At 51.0% G+C, this 21,442-nt stretch overlaps 1 protein-coding gene across 1 annotated transcript in view; it reads left to right on the top strand.

Annotated features, from left to right (window-relative positions):
- The first annotated feature begins 400 nt into the window (after window positions 1–400).
- The window catches only part of FA2H (fatty acid 2-hydroxylase), a 75,030-nt gene continuing 53,988 nt past the window's right edge, over window positions 401–21,442 (top strand). Inside the window, exon 1 of the mRNA XM_073307081.2 lies at window positions 401–724. Coding sequence (XP_073163182.1) covers window positions 458–724 — 267 coding nt within the window. The 5' untranslated portion in view covers window positions 401–457. The remainder of the gene's footprint in view (window positions 725–21,442) is intronic.

Consider the following 21,442-nt stretch of genomic DNA (forward strand, 5'->3'; position numbering starts at 1 on the left):
GTGTGTCTCGGGAGGAGCGCGCCGGACTGGCAGGCAGGAGAGCTGGGCTTTGTGCCCTGTTCCCTGCCGGGTGACCTAGGGCAAGCCACAGCCCCCACTCCGTGCCTCAGTTTCCCCCCTGTAAAATGGGGCTACCGTTCCTGCCCACCTGTCTGACGTGCTCTGCCGGTAGAGGGGGCCGGGCGTTGTCAATAACACTCAGCTGCACCCAGCACCTGGGTCCCCCCCTTCCTCCGGCCGCCCCCGGGAGAGGCGGGTCTGGCTCTGGGCCCCGCCCGCCGCCCCAGCCACCAATCAGAGCCCCGCGCGCCTGCTGAATATCCATGAGGCGCCGCTTGGGGGCGTGGCGGCGCTCATGCCTATGCATGAGATGGAAATGAGCAGGTGCCGGGCTGGCGACTGCGGGTGGCCGAGGAGCGGAGCTGGAGCGGCCCGACCCGACCCGACCCGACCCGCCATGGCCCCGCCGCCCCGCGCCTACAGCCCGGCCGAGCTGCGGCAGCGCTGCGCCCAGGGCGCCTGCCTGGTGCTGCGGGGCCGCCGCCTCTACGACCTCAGCGGCTTCGTGCGGCTGCACCCGGGCGGCGAGCAGCTGCTGCGGGAGCGGGCGGGCGGGGACGTGAGCGCCGCGCTGGACGGGCCGCCGCACCGGCACTCCCGCAACGCGCGCCGCTGGCTGGAGCAGTACTACCTGGGCGAGCTGCGCCCGGCGCCCGCCCCGCAGGTACCGGCCCCGCAGCCTGCGCCCGTCCCTGCCCCGCAGCCTGCGCCCGTCCCTGCCCCGCAGCCTGCGCCCGTCCCGGCCCCGCAGCCTGCGCCCGTCCCGGCCCCGCAGCCTGCGCCCGTCCCGGCCCCGCAGCCTGCGCCCGTCCCGGCCCCGCAGCCTGCGCCCGTCCCTGCCCCGCAGCCTGCGCCCCCCCTGCCCCGCAGCCTGCGCCCGTCCCGGCCCCGCAGCCTGCGCCCGTCCCGGCCCGGCGCGCCCCCCCGCGCAGCCTGCGCCCGTCCTTGTCCTCTGCGCCCGGCGCGCCCCGCTCTTCTTCCCCGGCGCGCTTCCCCGTCCCTGCGCCCCCCCCCCGCCTGCACCTGTCCCTGCCCGGCGCGCCCTGTCCCTGCCCCCTGCGCCCCCCCCCCCGCCTGCGCCCGTCCCTGCCCCCCCCATCCCTGCGCCGTCTTTGTCGTCTGCGCCCGGCGCCCCCCCCCCGTAGCCTGCCCCTGTCCCTGCCCGGCACCCTCCCCCCCCCGCAGCCTGCACCTGTCCCTGCCCTCTGTACGCCCCCCCGCCTGCACCTGTCCCTGCCCCCCATCCCTGCCCCCTGCGCCCCCCCTCCGCAGCCTGCACCCGTCCTTGCCCTCTGCGCCCCCCCCCGCCGTCCTTGTCGTCTGTGCCGGGCGCACCCCGCTGTTCTTGCCCGGCGCGCCCCCCCGTCCCCTCCCCCGCAGCCTGCCCCTATCCCTGCCTGGCACCCTCCCCCCCCCCACAGCCTGCCCCTGCGCCCCCCCCCGTAGCCTGCCCCTATCCCTGCCCGGCACCCTCCCCCCCACAGCCTGCTCTCTGCGCCCCCCCCCCCCCCGCAGCCTGCACCTGTCCCTGCCCTCTGTGTCCCCCTGCCATCCTTGCCCTCTGTGCCCATCCCTGCCCAGCACGCCCTGCCCCCTGCGCCCCCCCGTCCCTGCACCCCCCCCAGCCTGCCCCCTCTCCCTGCCCGGCATGCCCCGCCCCTGCGCCCCCTGGCCGTTCTTGCCCTCTGCACCCCCCCATCCCTACACCCCCCCCAGCCTGCCCTCCCCCCAGCCTGCACCCGTCCCCACAGCTCCCCCCCATCCGGCATGCCCTGCGTCCCCCCGTAGCCCCTGCCCGCCCCGTCCCAGCATGCCTGCCCCATCCCGGCTTGCCCCCCCTCCTCCCCGCACCCCCTCCCCACGCCCCGTCCCCACCCTCTGTGCTCCCCCCGAGCCTGCTCCCATCCCTGTGCCAGTCCCTGTACCCTGTCCCTGCCCTCTGCAACCCCCCAGCTTGCACCTGTCCCTATCCCTGTCCCTGTCCTCGCCCTTTGCACTCCGGTCCCTCAGGCCCCTGTCCTCGCCCTCTGCACCCTGGGCCCTGCTCCCTTCCCTGCCCCTCTGTGCCCCATCCCTGCATTGCACACACCTCCCCAGTTTGCACCCATCCCTGTGCCCCGTTCTCACCCTCTGCACCCTGGTCCCTCAGGCCCCATCCTCACCCTCTGCACCCTGTGTCCAGCTCCCTCCCCCCCCCCCGTGCCCTGTCCTGGTCCCCCTGTCCCCGTCCCATACCTGCATTGCATGCACACCCCCAGCCTGCACCCATCCCTGTGCCCCGTCCCTGCCTCCTACACCCCAGTCCCATCTCTGCACCATGGGCCCCGCTTCCTTCCCTGCTTCTCTGTGTCCTGTCTCTGCCCCCAGTTCCACCTGTCCCCGTCCTCTGTGCCCCATCCCAGCATTGTGTACACCCCCAGCCTGCACCCATCCCTGTACCCTGTCCCTGTCCTCTACTCCCTGGTACCCTGGGCTCCACTCCCTTCCCTGCCCCTCTGTGCCCTACCCCTACAGTGCACACCCCCTACCCCTTACATCCATCCCTATCCCTGCCCTCTGCACCCTGGCTTCTCCCTGGGCTCCCTTCCCTGCCCCTTTTCCCTCTACACTCTGCATCCATCCCTGACCTCTGCACCCCGGTCCCCCAGACCCCTGTCTCTGCTGTCTGCAACCTGGCCCCTCCCTGGGCCCCCCTCCCTTTCCTATTCCTGCAGTGCATACCCCTACCCCCTGCATCTATCCCTAGGCCCCTGCCTCTGCAACCTGGCCGCTCCCTCAGTCCCCCTCCCTTCTCCTTTGCCCCCTATTCCTGCAGTGCACACCCGACCCCCTTCACCTGTCACCTACGTGCCCCCCTTTCACTTCCATGCTGGCTTATTGCTCATCTTCTGAACTTCAGCACTACCCCTCTACCCCCATCCTCTTCCCCTCTGTTCTTACTGGGATGTGGAAATATGGGGTGGGGGAGAGAGTAACAACACAAGGTTTGTGGTTCACTAGCCCCACCTTAGCTCACAGCAAATCCCTTTTGCAATCTCTGCTCAGTTCTGAAGTGTTGCGTTGGTGGGGATACTCCCAGAGGTAGAGCAGTTGTTCCTGGATGCCAGGGAAGGAAGATCAGTGGCAGGGCACAAATCCCAGCAGGAGGTGCCTAGAGGTGGGCTGCATTGTATACATCCCCCTCAAGCCTCCCCCCATCCAAACTTCAGAGAATGTCACCACTAAGAATGAAATAATTGTTTCCTTTAGGCTAAACTGAGGGTTTAAAATTTCAAAATTGTTCGCAGAAGTGGGAGGAAAAATGCTTCATTTCTTCATGCAGAGATCCTGGTTCTCAATTAATTAATTCCGTTCTCAGATAGCCTGTGTGCGGCTTTGAAAGGCTTCATTTCTGTGCACGGGCTAAAGGGGCGGAGGCGGGAGGGGTGGTTAACAGCTGATGCGAGAGCAAATGCTACACTCCCGTCACTGCATGGCACTGCCCTCCCTGCTCAATGCTACGCTGTCAATGATTGTACAGGAACAGTGAGCTAGTCTCGTGAGCTCGCACCCAGCCTCTGTCATAAAGCTGTGTACTGACGCACCAGAACTTCAGCAGTAAAAATTGGTCAGGTCTGAGAAATTACCAGACTTCCTCTGAAGGCGAAGAGCAATGTTTTTGTAAAAGTATTTTTGAAGAAAATCCATTCAACTGGTTTTGAGTAACTAGTCTCTCAAATAATTACCCTGATTTTTAAATCTTGATTCCTGTCTGTTTCCTGGTTTCTTATCCCCTCCAGAGGGAAAAGGCTGGTTACTAGAGCTAAATTCAGGTTTTCTTACAAGTACTTTATTTGCTAAAAAATACAGTTGCAGCTGACCACGAAGATCAATGACGGGGTGCTCACCAGGGGTATGACACACCAGGTTCAAACCCTTGCTCTGGAACAGAGCCAAAACAAAATCTTCTGATTTAATCACACTGAATTTTTATTTGGTTTGACTGAATTGATTTTTTTTTAAAAATTCTCTACTGGCACTGGACCAAAACATCAGCTGTTCACCAAGCTCTGTTTGTTGTTGTCCCTGCAAACTTTCCCTAAAGTTAAATCCCCTTCAATTCATGTGCCAGCTGGATTTAAAGAAAAGTTTTGCTTAATCCTCACTGTTCACAATAGTGGCAATAGATCGGGCCCAACCCTGCTGCTAATGCCAACTCTGTACTATGTGTTGCTCACTTCCATTAGCAGGCATGGGATGTGATGGGCATCTTCCCAACATGGGAGTCACTGCCCAAAAGCTTTACACTTCAAAAAGACAACAGGCAGAGATGGAGGGTAGGGGAGAGCAGGGGACCAGAGACAGGTAAGCTGGCCGGGTGATGACAGGCTACATGTTGATGAAATACAGCTTGAATGTGTAATCATGTTAAACTACATATTGGACTAGCTTAGAGCCCTGCTGTTATCCCTGTAGGAGCCGTGATAGAAATGGGTGTTCAGGAGGGGATAGTAGCTGTACCACCTGACTCAGGAAACATGTCTGGGACGTGGCGTGGTGACCTGGGCTGGAGCAGCAGAACAGAGTCACACTGAGACTGGCAGTATTGGGATCGCAGCAGGGATGGAGGTGCTAAATAGGGAAGATCGTGGCCAAGAAATGCAATTTTAGCAGTGTTTTGTATCAAGTGTTGGAGGCAACATAAAGTAGGGAGTCGGAGAAGAGTCTGCAGTAATCACAGCTGGATACTTGGGTCCTGGCTCAGAGTTCCTGCCGTGGGAATAGAAAGAAAGCTGGATCTTAGCTGTATGGCAGAAGAGGCAGCAGGGTTCAGACAGGTAGGGCAAAGGAGAGGGAGGAGTCAAAGCGCACTTGCGCCATATGCACCAGGTTGTTGGGAAGGCCTGCGTGCTGCCTGCCGTTACAGTGAAGGGGGTGCTCAAGGTGGGGGGAAGAGGTTTGGGAGAGAAGGTTAGGAGTTCTGTTGTAGCCAGGGCATGGTTGCATTGGGAGGGAAAGCAGCCACAGGGCATTGAGGTTAAAGTGTCTGGGGGGGTTGCAAAGACTGTAGATGTGGTGCCTTTAGAAGACTTACTTTGATTTCCCCCTTGTAACTTGGGGTAGTGATCCTTGTGCTTACATATTTGTAGGTTTGAGTCTCACTGGCAACTAGACTGTGCTTGAAATGAGGATTAAATGGAGGAAGTACTTGGCTTGAGATGAAAAGATCCAAAAATGGCTCCTTGAAATTTCAAGCGTTTAATACTACTAGTGTCCCTCTGTCTACACAACGAAACCACATTGTGCCACAACATTGGTGCGGTAGGTAACTTTGGAGGCTGACTCAAATGCAGGCCAGCTTTCTAGGGCAGGGATAGAAAAATGGTTAAGGAATTATCGTTATTTGAAAACTAGGCTTGGTTCACTCCCTCTGAAGCTGCTGGAGAGAGATCTTATGGCAACAGAAGATTTTCCACCATCCACCTCTGAACCAGCTAAAGAAACTTCTCAAATGTACAGTAAATGCCAGCAGCTGGTAGCAGCGCTAGTTGTAAATCAAGCCAATCAGAGAAACGTAAGGCTGGAAGGGACCGTGAGAGTTCATCTAGTCCGACCCACCCCTCCACCCCAGCTGCGGCAGGGTCAAGAATGCTTAAATGCTTATTCTCCCTTGTAAATGTGCTTGAATGTTACAGCTGGAGAAGCCGTACGTCACCACACAGCTTTGTTAGCCACCCCTTTCAGACAAGGCACAAAGCCTCTCGAGTCAAGAGCCAGGGTCTTAATGCTTGCTTACTTTGACTCTTACTTTTAGTCTCTCCTCCCCCTCCCCACGCGCCTTTGCCAATGTTGGAGTGAAGGCGGGCTGTTCTGTGCGTGCATGGTAGCTGTACAGTGAAATGGCATATCAGGCAGTGCTCCCAAGGAGTCCTCATTAGCTTGGCCAGCAATGCTCACATCTTCAATTTAAAGAGCCAGCGACCCGTCCAATGCTTGTTTAAAACTTAAACCCCAAGCAACATGCTCTCAGAAGCCAGTTGTGGGTGAGATGTGAGGGTAGTTACCCAGTGCATCTCTCACCAAACTCAAGCACTTGGAAGCAAGGCAGCAGCTACCTAAGGAGGCTATAAATAGTGTGTCCATATAACGGACATGTACAGTATTCTTATCCAGTACAAAGAGCTCCTAAGTCATGTGACAAAGTTCCTCCTCTGCCTTGGTGGGTCCTGCACTTATTGGTGGATTTGCTTGCCTCAGAGATTCATGGCAGCCCTCAGCTTGGCCACTTTTGCTAGTGGCTCAAACCTGCCGTTCATTCAGCTACCCTCATCACTGGCCAGCATGGGGAAAAAGGAAGAACAACAATCCTGCCGATCCACCATGTGGGTTGGGGAACAGCCCAGAGACCTTCCCCTCTGGGGGAACCCACAGTCCAGGTCAACTCCTCCTGTGTCTGATCAGGAGTTGAGAGGTTTGGGGGGAACCCAGGCCCACCCACTACTCTGGGTTCCAGCCCAGGGCACTGTGGATTGCAGCTGTCTAGAGTGCCTCCTGGAACAGCTGCACGGCAGTTACAACTCCCTGGGCTACTTCCCCATGGCCTCCTCCCAACCCCTTCTTTATCCTCACCACAGATCTTCCTCCTGGTGTCAGATAATGCTTGTACACCTCAGTCCTCCAGCAGTCCGCCTTCTCACACACACCACCAACTCAAGTGAGCTCCTTTTTAAACCCAGGTGCCCTGATTACCCAGTCTGCCCTAATTGATTCTAGCAGCTTCTTAATTGGCTCCAGGTGTCCTCATTAGCCTGCCTGCCTGAATTTGTTCCAGCAAGTTCCTTCTGTTTCAAAAACTGCCTGTTACCTTACCCAGGGAAAATGGACCTGCTTAATCTGGGACTAATCTATCTCAAAGGGCAGCAGCTCGGGGGCTTGCGTGTGGGTGGCCGTCCACAGATCAGTCAAAATGCAGACTCCAGTGGCTCTCCTTGCTTCCGCTGCTGTTCCAGGGCTCTGGCAAGGCTGGTTTCCATATCTGACTGAGCAGGCCTGAGACTCGGACTGTGCGGCTCTCTGGTGTTTCCCATCTGCAGCCGGCTCACCGGGCGTTCCAAACGAGCCCTAGCTCCAGGGATATTGATGCTAAGTTCGTTGGTGCGGGTGCTGCCACGGGGGTGGACTGGTTCAGGAGCAGGTTTTGGAACAGTGTTTGGCAGCTGATCATCGGCCATGCCAGGAATCCCCTCTCAAGCAGCAGCTCTTCTCCTACGCCATCCTGGGCTCTGCCCTGTCCGAGGCCATGGGACTCTTCTGTTTGATGGTGGCACTCCTCATCCTGTTTCCTCTGTGACCGCCTCTGGGCCAACCCATGGCTTCCATCACTCTGTGCCCTCTCCGGTTTGAGTCTGCCTCCTTCACCAGAGCGTTCCACATTTATACTTAGACAAAAGCTTTTCTCCTGAAAAAACTAAAACAAAACACTCTCCTGTAGCCACCTGGCCTGACCCTGTCACAGTCATCACAAGACCGATGTGGGGAGGGGGGGCCTTTAACCTCTGCAATTCCTGAGACTAGGGAGCTGGCTCCTTCCCCTAATGCCTTCACCCCAGTGGGGAAAGTAGCAGTCCAATTCACTTCCCACTGCTGGTCATGTCCATCCGTCTCCCTCCCTGGCTCCTTAACTACTCCCCTGCAGAGAGGGTGCTTGCCACTGCCATCCAGGGATGTGGAGGTGTAGAAAAGAGCCAACACAACGGGCCAAGGGAGCGGAAGATGAGGGCTCTCTCTTCTGCTCCTCCTGCAGGTCACCCAGTAGTGGTTCCACTCACTGCTGGCCTGGGGCTCTGTCCGCTTGCTGGCTGATTTCTGATCTCCTGTCTCCTGCTTTCAGATAAACAGAGGCCGGGGTTCTAATCCAAGTAGGTCATTCCAAGGGTCTTCTCTCTGGAGTGTGGAGGGGCTCCCTTGTTGTAAGCTGCCCTGTTTGGGGACACTTGCCAGAGACCCCCTTAGCACTCTGCACCCCCTTCACAGCAGCTAATATCAGCTGGAATCTTGCTGCCTACCCCTGGAAGTGATCTAGCCGGAACTGGTGGCAGGTCTTTCATAACCAAGGCTTCCTCCCTTTCCTTTGGACTGTTCTCCCTTGGGGAGGGTGCCAGAGCCAACGTTTAGTGACCTGCAGGCCATGGGGTGCAAGGTTTCTGTTTGGCTAATTTGTTTTGTTTTGTTTTTGCTTTCTTGGCTTAGTTTAGCCCTTGTGTTTCAGCATGGAGCAGCGAGGGCTGTGCACCAGCTGTCTCTCAGGGACGGCTTTGTAAATCGTCTGAATTTTGGTATCATAGGGCTCCTGTTAGCATTTTTGAAACAAAATTCTTCAGTCTTCCAAATCCTTGAAAGAGCAAATGGTCCCCAGTTCGGAGACTCTTCTCCTTTCTCCCATGCCACTCCCCTTCCAGCCCCCTCCCCCGTGCTCCCAACGAGCTAGCCAGACAAGCAAGTTCCTGTTCTGCAGCCTGTTCTGGAGGGGAATGCCGTTCAGATTTAATAATTTTATTAAGATGATGTTAAAATAAAAAAGGTACAAAGTTTAAGTGTAGAAGCTTCTGTTTATCAGGGAATAAGGTACAGATTATCAAGGGGTGCAGAATTCGGTTTAGGATCGGATGGCATAAGGAAAACATAATCTGTAATAGCCCCGATTGGGGCTAAAAGGTTAATGGGTCAAAGTACAGACATGGAGACACGAGGGTATGTTCATACAATGGCTCTGTTCAGGTGTGGAGTAGAATGAGTGATATGATGATGAGGATGGATTTACCCTCCTTTGGTGAGATTTAATATTCAGGTTTCAGAGTAACAGCCGTGTTAGTCTGTATTCGCAAAAAGAAAAGGAGGACTTGTGGCACCTTAGAGACTAACCAATTTATTTGAGCATGAGCTTTCGTGAGCTACAGCTCACTTCATCGGATGCATCGATGAAACTTATGAAGCTTATGCTCAAATAAATTGGTTGTCTCTAAGGTGCCACAAGTCCTCCTTTTCATTTAATGTTCAGTGAGTTTATGGTTCCAGTCAAGAGCCGAGGAAAGCAGACCGTGGAGGGAGATCAGACATAACCTGGCACTAGACAAACTCTCTATCTGGCATCTGCTGATTTAAGTAACAAGTGACTTGCTTGCTGCACGCATGCCCTCAGACTTGGATTTGCTTTGCCTGGGCCAGAAAGGATTTAAATCCCATTCTAATGGCACAGCAAACACTTGTCGCCCAGAGTCCCTGTTAAGAGGACATGTCCCACTTGCCTTCACTGACTGCTTGTGTGTGTGTGATGGTGGTGTAGCCGTGTGAGTCCCAGGATATTGGCAATACAAGGTGGATGAGGTAAGAGCTTTGATTGGACCAGGTAATAGCTTTTATTCTCTCACTGACAGGAGTTGAAAAGAGATTACCTCATCCACCTCCTCTCGTTTTTTCCATCTGTAAATGACCCTGTCCTTGTGCAGACACCGCAGCTGTTTGGGCTTTAGGGGAGGCTCATCTCCACCTGCGACGTGGCCTGCGGGTCGCACTCTGAGCATTTGGGGTGGGTGCACGCTGCCCATGCTGGGATGGCCGCGGCAGCGCTGTGAAGCGGGTCGTGTAGAGATGCTTTATCGCTGGGGGAGTGCTCTCCTGGCAATTTAAACCCCCACCCCGAATGAGGGGCGGTTGCCCCATTGCTGGGAGTGTAGCTCCTGGGGACAGTCTCTCTGCTGGCGCTTTTGAGCACCAAAACGTTGGTCGCTCGGGGGGTGTTTTTCACAAAAGTTTTAGCCGTGAAGGTGGCAGTGCAGACACAGCCTAAGTCTGTCTTTTTAAGGCCCCCATGACCTCATGGCGTGTCTTCAGTTTGCCCCCAAGCAGAGGCAAATCCTTCTCGCATAAGTCTGGATTCTACCGTAGACTTAGACACCAGTTCTGATCTCGGTGATGCTGGGGGGGTTACTGCTCTGCTCTGTTCTGTGAGGGAGCTTTGCTCTTGTTTCCCAAGGGTGGGAATGCCTGGTGTACTCAAAGGATGCTCAGGCAGCCCACAGCTCTGTGAAATGGGACCTGCATGATTTCCAATAAGCACCTTCCAAATGGTTCCAGTGGAAGAACAAGCCTGCAATTTAGGCTTATCTCCTATTGCCACAATCCTGTGCTAAGGACACCCTATGCAGCTAAAAGAAATTTGTCATGTCTCTGGGTGATTCAGTCTCCCCTGGATCATTGGAATGTAGGCTCTAGGTCAGCTCACTGGACGTCTAGGAGGGTTGGTGTGTATGGCTGAAGACTGGACAGGCAGGAGACACATCCTGGAGAGGGAGGATTTTGAGGAATGCTGCATAGAACTTGGATGAATCTAATGCTGGTTTCTCCAGTCTCTGTTAATGGCTTGAACCTGTTTGACCACATTCTGGCCCTGTGTTTCTTATAAAGATAAGGTCTTTGACAGCAAAGAGGCTGGAGGACTGGGTGTGCACTTGGAACTGGGGTTTGCTGCCTCTCACAGCTCTTGCAGGCAGAATTAGTTAACAGTAGTTCTGAAATGCAGGCAGAAGCCCCCTAGAATGTATGCTGATTTGTTCACTTGAACTTGCAGAGTGGCTAGCTCTGGGATTGATTCTAACGATCCCAGATAGTCATGTTATCCAGTTCTGCAATTGCCACTATATCGCATTGACTGGAGGTTAAGAGGCATTCTGCTTTTTTTCACTAGCAAGTCCTTAGAGAGTCTTTGAGTTCTGATTACCAGATGCACTGCAGGCACTTCTTGGTGAAGTGGTAGAGCCTGAACCAGGAGCCTGAACTGTATAGAAGATTCTCTAAAATCCACCGCCTGGCTGATGCAAGAACTGGAGTCCAGAGCTATAAAATAGGGCATTTATAAACAAGGCATAAAGTTGGGCCCCCATCCAACAAGTCCAAAATTTTGCACAGAAATTGAGTATGGGGATGTTAAATAGTGCTGTATTTACTCAACTTTCTTGGGCATGAATGATGTTGGAAACATAGCTTACATCACTCAGTTCTAATGGGATTTTCCAAATGGAGGTGGGTGCTCATATACCATCGAAATGCATTGGGAGTTGGGTGTCTTGGAATCTCCCTGTCTAAAGTGACTGACTTTTGTAGGCTTAAGTGGTCTAGTTCTCTCTGCCTTGTATGCGACTCAAGGGTCTCTGAGCAGCGGCCTGCGTGAATGTTGTTGTTTGGCTACTGCATGTTCTAATCAGGGTTCCCGATTCCCTAATTTTTAGTTGCTGTTTTCAGAGTTGGTGTCCCATGTGTGCCACCCTTTTGGGGTTAAAGCGTTTCCCATGTCCCAGCTTCCAGGGAGCACTTCTGGGGCTTGGGCTTCCAGGTATTTGAGTGCCTCAGGCAGGCATGTCCATTTCTGCTCATGCTTCTGTGGGTCCTGAGTATGTGTCCTCCAGACAGCCGCTCCCTGGCACATATCCTGGGATGAATCAATAAACCCAATTATCTGAAATAAAACATCACTAGTTTTGCAATCAGAACAGAAAGAAATCAAAGCTAAGTGGGATAATTATAATCTAGTCTCTAGTCTGGGTAACAGCCTTGCTAGATTGGGGGGAAGAAATCATATAATTGAGTCTCTGATTTAGGGAAAATACACTTTGATCAAGGCATCACTGGTGGTATGCTGCTGTGTCAGTAAAAAGCCCCTGTACCATCACATTCCTTGGCTTGGCATGGGTAGGGGTGAACTGCCTGCATCCTCCCTTACAAAAGAAGATCTCATGTTCAATTCAGAAGTGCTGTAAATATCATGATGCTTTTTGTTGCTGATTGAACTTATTCTTATTCTTCTTCATCTCCTCACAAAGGCACCAAATGTTTAATGACACTTCTAATTAACATATGTTGCTTTAATGTCCTGTGGCCTCCTGGACGGCTGAAGAGGACAAGAGCTTTAAGGACTCTACTAGTCTTCTGTCTTCCTTCTATCTTGTGGTGCAGGGGAAGAACCCATCTGGGGACAGGGAAGCAAGGTTCTGTTAGGGCTGGGGCCTGACATTCTCAGGGTACAAATCTCACTTATGCTCTAGTTTATCCAATCCATGATCTCTCGCAAGCACAGGTAACTAATAAAGGGTGCATTGTGATGAGGATTGGGTAGCAGCGTCCCCTTATCTTGAGTTTGGTATTTTACTTCTTGAATCCCACCCCTCAAGACTGGTTATCTTAAACCATGAGTGTCGCAAGCCAGCCACAGCTCAGCTACCTACAGAACCGGCTCCTGGGGTCGAGGGCAGGGTAGGAAGTGAAGTGAAGTGGTAGAAGCCAAGAGTGTGAATTTACTCTTATAGGGCTCCTAATATCACCAGAGGGAAACTGAAACAATGGAAAGGTTTGAGCTGCAGAGAGAGCTCTTCCTCATTAATAACAACAATAATTTCTTATATACAGTTATATTGTAGTAGTGTTGGTCCCAGGATATGAGAGAAGGTGGGTGAGGTAATAACTTTTATTGGACCAACTTCTGTTGTTGAGAGGGATGAAGGCCTGGCCTATGTTACAGAGTCAGGTTGCCATAAGTGCCTTGCATCAACCTAGATGTGGAAATTTCTTCACTTAAATTTGGCTCCCACCAACATAAATACCTCTCTACGCTAATTTAGTAACACACCTCCCCATACGGCTTAGTCACGGTCGATGTAATTAGGTCAACGCCCTGTCAGTGTAGACCCTAAACGTGAACAATGGTTCACGTTGACTGTTACTGGCTCTCGGGAGCTGTCCCACAATGCCCCACATTGACAATACAATCAATAGAAGTGCTCCTGGTGATGATGCAGACACAAGGAGCCAAGCGTGCGCGCAGAAGCAATTTAATAACTGTGCTTGGCTGTATGTCGACGTAATAGTGTAGAGATGGCCAAGTTTCTGAGTTTACAAAGCTCTTCTTCAGGTCTGGGAAACTAAGGCCATATCTACATTAGCGAACTCCCAGGGGCACAGCTGTATTGATGCTGTAAGATCGTTCGTGTAGCTGCTCTATGCAACTGAGGGGAGATCTCCCACTGACGTAATAAAACCACCTAAATGAGAGGTGATAGCTGTGCACACGAGTGCTTATGCCAGCCACAGTGACATACCTGCACCATTGCAGCTGCGCTGTGGTAGTGTGTCTGATGAAGACGCTTTAAGCCCCCCCCCCCCCCCCCGGGGGGAGGGTTCTCCTGTCGACTTAATTACTCCACCTCTGCGAGAGGCAATAGCTATGTCAGCAAGAGAAGCTCTCAGGTCAGCATAGCACTGTCCACACCAGTGCTTAGGTCAGTGTAATTTATGTCACTCGGGTGGGGATTATTCACATCCCATAGCAACGTAAATTATACCAAAGTAAGTGGTAGTGTAGACAAGCCCCGAGTTATTTTCCCAGACCTGAAGAGCTCTGTGTAAGATCTGAAGCTTGTCTCTCACCAACAGAAGTTGGTCCAGTACAAGAGATTCCCTCACCCACCTTGTCTTTCTTATGTAGCGCTTTTCATCAGTAGAGTCACAATCTTGCAATGCATTTATCCTTTGAGGTAGGGAAGCAGTGTTATTCTCATCTTAGAGATGAGAAACTGAAGCCCAGAGAGGCTAAGTGACTTGCCCAAGGTCATGTGGATGGGAATCTGGGAGGCAGTGACCATGAGTTGGTTGAGTTCAGGATCCTGACACAGGGAAGAAAGGTAAGCAGCAGGATACGGACCCTGGACTTCAGAAAAGCAGACTTCGACTCCCTCAGGGAACGGATGGCCAGGATCCCCTGGGGGACTAACTTGAAGGGGAAAGGAGTCCAGGAGAGCTGGCTGTATTTCAAGGAATCCCTGTTGAGGTTACAGGGACAAACCATCCCGATGAGTCGAAAGAATAGTAAATATGGCAGGCGACCACCTTGGCTTAATGGTGAAATCCTAGCGGATCTTAAACATAAAAAAGAAGTTTACAAGAAGTGGAAGGTTGGACAGATGACCAGGGAAGAGTATAAAAATATTGCTTGGGCATGTAGGAATGATATCAGGAGGGCCAAATCGCACCTGGAGCTGCAGCTAGCAAGAGATGTCAAGAGTAACAAGAAGGGTTTCTTCAGGTATGTTGGCAACAAGAAGAAAGCCAAGGAAAGTGTGGGCCCCTTACTGAATGAGGGAGGCAACCTAGTGACAGAGGATGTGGAAAAAGCTAATGTACTCAATGCTTTTTTTTGCCTCTGTCCTCACTAACAAGGTCAGCTCCCAGACTGCTGCGCTGGGCATCACAAAATGGGGAAGAGATGGCCAGCCCTCTGTGGAGATAGAGGTGGTTAGGGACTATTTAGAAAAGCTGGACGTGCACAAGTCCATGGGGCCGGACGAGTTGCATCCGAGAGTGCTGAAGGAATTGGCGGCTGTGATTGCAGAGCCATTGGCCATTATCTTTGAAAACTCGTGGCGAACGGGGGAAGTCCCGGATGACTGGAAAAAGGCTAATGTAGTGCCAATCTTTAAAAAAGGGAAGAAGGAGGATCCAGGGAACTACAGGCCAGTCAGCCTCACCTCAGTCCCCGGAAAAATCATGGAGCAGGTCCTCAAAGAATCAATCCTGAAGCACTTGCATGAGAGGAAAGTGATCAGGAACAGCCAGCATGGATTCACCAAGGGAAGGTCATGCCTGACTAATCTAATTGCCTTTTATGATGAGATTACTGGTTCTGTGGATGAAGGGAAAGCAGTGGATGTATTGTTTCTTGACTTTAGCAAAGCTTTTGACACAGTCTCCCACAGTATTCTTGTCAGCAAGTTAAGGAAGTATGGGCTGGATGAATGCTCTATAAGGTGGGTAGAAAGCTGGCTAGATTGTCGGGCTCAACAGGTAGTGATCAATGGCTCCATGTCTAGTTGGCAGCCGGTATCAAGTGGTGTGCCCCAAGGGTCGGTCCTGGGGCCGGTTTTGTTCAATATCTTCATAAATGATCTGGAGGATGGTGTGGATTGCACTCTCAGCAAATTTGCGGATGATACTAAACTGGGAGGAGTGGTAGATACGCTGGAGGGGAGGGATAGGATACAGAAGGACCTAGACAAATTGGAGGATTGGGCCAAAAGAAATCTGATGAGGTTCAATAAGGATAAGTGCAGGGTCCTGCACTTAGGACTGAAAAATCCAATGCACTGCTACAGACTAGGGACCGAATGGCTAGGCAGCAGTTCTGCGGAAAAGGACCTAGGGGTGACAGTGGACGAGAAGCTGGATATGAGTCCGCAGTGTGCCCTTGTTGCCAAGAAGGCCAATGGCATTTTGGGATGTATTGAGGGACGTGATCATTCCCTTCTATTCGACTTTGGTGAGGCCTCATCTGGAGTACTATGTCCAGTTTTGGGCCCCACACTACAAGAAGGATGTGGATAAATTGGAAAGAGTCCAGCGAAGGGCAACAAAAATGATTAGGGGACTGAAACACATGACTTATGAGGAGAGGCTGAGGGAACTGGGATTGTTTAGCCTGCAGAAGAGAAGAATGAGGGGGGATTTGATAGCTGCTTTCAACTACCTGAAAGGGGGTTCCAAAGAGGATGGCTCTAGACTGTTCTCAATGGTAGCAGATGACAGAACGAGGAGTAATGGTCTCAAGTTGCGGTGGGGGAGGTTTAGATTGGATATTAGGAAAAACTTTTTCACTAAGAGGGTGGTGAAACACTGGAATGCGTTACCTAGGGAGGTGGTAGAATCTCCTTCCTTAGAGGTTTTTAAGGTCAAGCTTGACAAAGCCCTGGCTGGGATGATTTAACTGGGAATTGGTCCTGCTTCGAGCAGGGGGTTGGACTAGATGACCTTCAGGGGTCCCTTCCAACCCTGATATTCTATGATTCTATGTAGGAAGTCCATGGCAGAGCAGGAAGCTGAACCTGGGTTTTCCCACCACCATTGGCCCATCCTTCTCTTCTTACGTAAGAGCTGACTACAAAACAGCTATGGCAGGACCTTACTAACAACTGGCAAACCAGCCAACAGTTATTAAATAAACCAAATAAAGCAAGGACAATGAATCAGGCTGGTTTATTTTTTGACAGCTGCAATTCAATTGGCCTGTGTGTTTGTAGGATGTTTGAGATCAGAGCCTCAGTCGTGACGTTGATGCCGTAAAATTTTACGGCATCGAGCGTACCATGCACTAATACTTCATTCTGGGAAGTTAGACAAGGCTGAGAATAATTTGAGCCCTCACTACAGCACTCTTAGAACTGAGTGGTGGGGAGATGCCCTCAGTTTGCATAAGTGAGCAGATGAGCTAGATTCTATGGTATTTGGGTCCTAACTCCACAAATAGATTTCAGGAGCTCAACTTCTTTGAAAACCAAAGCTATGTCTGTACAATTGGCCTCTGGAAGCTCCTGGCAGAGGGTGGTCTTTTCTCCCCTTTCCTCCCCCTCCCCCCCCGCCTCTTGCTTTTAAGTAGCAGAAGCTTGTCAGACATTTTGATTTGGGTTATGTTTTTTGTTTTGTTTTAATTCCAGTTCCTGATATCTCTTCTCTAAACCTTACCCTCAAAAATTTAAATAAATCAAACCAAACTAACATGATGTGTGTGAACCTTCACTCTGCTTGTGTGTGATGTTTGTTCAGATTACAAGCTCTTTGGGCCAGTGACTGTCTATCACTGCTTGTGCAGTGCCTACCCTGATCTTTATCTTGGTTGGCGTTAACATAATAAACAATGATAAATCGTGCGTAGCGATCACATTTGCTAGTGGGTGGGACTTTATCTGCGTAGTCCTGCCCTGGTCTGATTGGGACTAACCATAGGCATCATGTGAATGCAATTTATAATCCTTCAGAAAGGACTGTTCCAGGTGCAACAGGAAATGGCTCTCCCCTTGCAAGGTCTGGATGAAGACGACATTGGCTGTGTTTCCTTGTTTCAGTTTTGTGGGGTTTTCTTTTCGCAGGAACATGAGACCTCACTTGGTGGCCATGTGTGTTGTCATGATGAGGCTGGAGCAATGTTGCCTTCACTCATGCAAGTAGTGCGTGGATGTAGCTAATATGCTGGCTATGCACGTCATGAGCATGTTTATGTTGACTTTCATTATCTAATACTCCCTTGTGGGGGTCAGAGATGATAGAAAGTCTGGGGGCAAATCATAAAACTTTCCATCTACCTTAATGACTCAAATTACAGGAGGGCTGCAGTGAGCTCTAGGCCAGTGGTTCTCAACTTTTTTTCATTTGCGGACCCTTAAAAAAAAAAAAAGTCAACTGGAGGTGTGGACCTCTTTGGACATCTATTGTCTGTATATAGAGTCAAATTCTGTTCAGTTTTCAGTCTGTCTTTTGTGGATCCCTTAGTCATAAGCTGCGGACCGCCAGTGGCTGAGAACCACTGCTCTAGGACACGCATGAGCATGTGAAATCACAGCTGCGATGGAAGCTGCCTTGCACCCTTTGCTCGAGTGGGTGTTGCTGTCCATGGCCCACCATCCTCTGGCTCAGCCGGCACTCCCGAGTTTTCACTCTCTTCTCCAGTCATCTTTTTTCTGTTCTCTGCCCACCGAACCTCGAATAGGGAGAGAAAGTCACAACGTCTGCAGGTCTGATTTTTGAGTCAGCGCACTAGCACCTTTGGCCTCGGTGAAGTTGTTATTGATTTGATCAGAGCCAGCTTCCTACATCGTTCAAACAAGCTCTCTCTGGCTAAGCAAACTCGGAGAGCAGGATGCCTCCCAAACCCCTTCTTGGAGCAGATTATGATATTGATGACACGGGGCACGATGCTCATAAATCAAACATGCCTCAGATTATTTTGTGTCTTTGTCTTGAATTGCTGTTCACTTCTTGTAAAGCTTCACCTGTGTTTGTGGAGTACCAGAATAGAAATGGAATACCAGCCCCGAAGAGCTTTCAGTTTACATTAATGGAGAGGAGACGGTGACCCAGATGGGACAGGGTTATTGGAGGCTGATAAGATTGTGGTTATTGGGAAGACTTGTGGCGGTGGTCTTAAGTAACATAGAGGGCGTCTGTTTCTAAGCATGTGTTTAAGGAAATCAAAATCGGAGCTTCCATGGGGGTATTGGCGACTCATGGAAAACTAGTTCTTAAATTAGGTAGCTTTTTCACTCTGTAGTTCTCTTTTCATCATTCATTAGGGCAGTGATACTGCTGCGACTGAGACTCGTGCGCCACAAGTGGCTCTTTAATGTGTCTCCTGTGGCTCTTTGCAGCACACGATATTAAAACACTGATTTAATTTATTAACCAATCAGAAGGCTTTTACTGTGTTATTAACCAATTGTAGTTGATGAAATAATACTTGGTCAGTCATTTTGCTGAGAGAATAGTTACATACACACACACACACACACCCCTTGTATGTGTATATATACATACACACACAAAATATTTCCCTGGGCATACTATGACACTATGAATCTATAGCACTGTAGTAAATGAGACCATGAATTCACACTCCTGTAGCTCTTCTGGGTAATGTAGATTGGTAATTCAGCTCCTGAACCACTGGGGTCTGAGCATCACCCATTATTTCACAGCTCATCCACTCCTGCTGCTCTACGCAGTTGTTGAAAACCACAATCCTCCACTGAGCCTTGTTCCTGGCTGCCATGGAAATAATCATGCAATTGCGTCTGAGACGTGCAGATTCCATCTGCACCATAGCAGGGTGATGGATCCCCGTGCTGGGAAGCAGTTATATTGCCTCAGTGGCTTTATGTCACTCCACAGCTTGCTGCCTCTGTCCAGTTTCAGGTGGTGTTGGAGGGCTGGACCGGTGCTGGGGCCTCTGGGCATGAGTGCCCCAGTTAACACTGGAGCCCCCTGTGCTAGCTCCACACAGACCCATCAGGAGCTTTGAAGAATTTACAATCTGAGGGTCCAGGCCCTTGCCCCTCTTGTTTCCCTTCTCCTCTCATTCCTTCTCGCAACCTCTGGGTCCTTTCTCCTAAAAGAACCCCCTTCTCTCATTCACTGTTCCTGAAGGGAGACTTCCCTGACCCCACTTCCCCACAGGGCCTGCATGTGCTCTCTTTTCTCTCTGACTCCGCTTCCTTCTCTCCTTCAGTCTGACTTCCACCATCTTGGCACTGCTGAAACCAGTGACCTTGCCAAGGGCAATGACCAGCAATGCGTGGCCAAAGCAAAGGGTCTCCTCAGTCCCTCCTTTTGGGGGTCCCATGCCCTCTTCTAGCCCCGTCTCTCTGGATGTCCCTAAGAGTTCAGTCCTTGATCCCCTGCTCATCAATCTGTGTTCTTTCCTTCAACAGCCTCGTCATCTGTCCCCTTCTTAATTCTGCTGTATTTACGGCCCTGCCTTCTATGCTTGGAACAGCCTCCCTCTGCCCAGCCTCCAAGCACCTGCTGTCTTGGCATTCAGGATCATTCCATATTTGCCCAATCTCCCATGGCCAATAGACCAAGGAGATCTGCTACTACCACCCTCCTTCCTCAGCCTCTGAATTATCTGCATTGCATTTTTCTGTCTTTGCTGTGGCAGGTCCCTGGCCTGAGGCACTTTAGACTCTTTTGTGAGGGACTGTGCATCCCTATGATGCCAATTAGTTTAACATTAATGCTGGAGAATTAATGAACAAACTTTAGCTCTTGCCTCATATTGAGCATCTCCATGACTAATGTATTCCCCTAGCTTTGGGAGGTATGGGCAGACCATCTTAGCCTCAGACTTCTGTTCCCTTTTTATTAGAGTTGGAAAAGGGCAGAGAAAGGCAACAAAATGATGAGGGGTGTTTGGAACAGCTTCCACATGAGGAGAGCCATGTGGTGTTTAGATGTTGCTTGTAATGATTAGAATTGGGATCACTGGCTGAGAGTCTGAAAGGACAGAAAACAGGAAGGAGGGGGAGGAGTTGAGAGGTTGGGAGAAAGCTACAGCAGGTGCAGGCAGCAGAAGCTTGGTACAGAGGTTTCCACTTTGAAAATAAAGTCCTGTTGAAGCTTGTTAGTACCTTGCCTCGTTGCTACAACATTTTGGCGACGAGGGTGGGATCTTCTGCCTCTGAACCCACCTACGCCCTTTCTGCAAAGCCCAGGTGAGCCTCCAATTGCTTTTACTACCTGGATCCATATGTTTGAGACTTATCTGCTTGCAATCAGTGCTACAGAGATTTCTGAAGTAAGAAAGCGTGCTCTGGTAATCCACTGCCTTGGAGCAGAAGGACAGCGTATATTTTACACTTTTCCCCTTGCAGATGATAAATGAGACTGCACTCACTGCATTAAAGGAATTTTTTATGCCAAAAGTGAATGTAGTAGCTAATCGCTGCAGATTTTGCCAGCATGAGCAGAAACCAGGGGAAACTATAATGAAATATATTGCTTCCTTGAGGAGTCTGATTGTAATTTGTGACTTTGGGAATATGGCAGATGAGATGATTAGAGACCAGCTCATTGAGAAAACAACCATGCTTCATGTAAGAGAACACTTACTTCTAGAGCCACAATTTACACTAGAAAAAGCAATAACCATTGCTACTCAGAGTGAGTCAGCTACAGCGGAAGCCAAAACAATGAGCCTGGATACAGGAGGCATCGTCCAGGCTGTGACTCCTTTGCAGAAAAGTTCACTACCACTGCAGACATACAATTGCAAGAGGAAAACTAATGAAAAACCACTGAATCAGCAAATTCAAAATACAGTAAAAGCATGTTTTCGCTGTGGATCCCCACAACACCTTGCAAGCTACACAGGATGTCCAGCAAAAGTAGCTCACTGCAATCATTGCAAAAAGATTGGACATTTTGCTAAAGTATGCGACAGTTCAGTCAATGTAGCCAGTTCAATTAACAGGTGCATGCAGTTACAATACCAGATGTTACTGTGCTGAGCATGGACAAAATCACTACTGCACATATTCCAGAACAGATAAAGTGCACTGTAAACGTTTCCGCCGTACCCTCAGGCAAACCACACTCTATCCAGCTAATGTTGGACACTGGCTCAGTGGTATCTATACTACCTGATTCCATCTATCTGCATTACTTTAAAGATGTGCCTCTTACTGAACCCAAACTTCACTTGATGTGCTATTTGAAAAACCATATTCCAGTACATGGCTGCCTGCCGGTAATAGTTACTTTTGGTGATTGCTGTGTAACTGCAGAGTTCTACATTGTCCACAAAGGCACTCCTATCCTTGGCAGAGATTTATTGGCTGCTTTAAATCTCAGAGTAGTTAGTGGATGAATTGATCTTCCTCAGCAAAGCACTCTTGCGGTACACACACCAGTTTCAGCTGGGACCCAGCACCAGGTTGAAGAGAAACTCCACTGTGCTTATGGGTTTCCACATAAAGTTAAAATGCGGAATAATGTGATGCCTGTACGACAGAAGTTACGGCGCTTACCCTTTTCA

The sequence above is a fragment of the Lepidochelys kempii genome, chromosome 12 (genome assembly GCF_965140285.1).
Source record: "Lepidochelys kempii isolate rLepKem1 chromosome 12, rLepKem1.hap1, whole genome shotgun sequence".
NCBI lineage: Eukaryota > Metazoa > Chordata > Testudines > Cheloniidae > Lepidochelys > Lepidochelys kempii.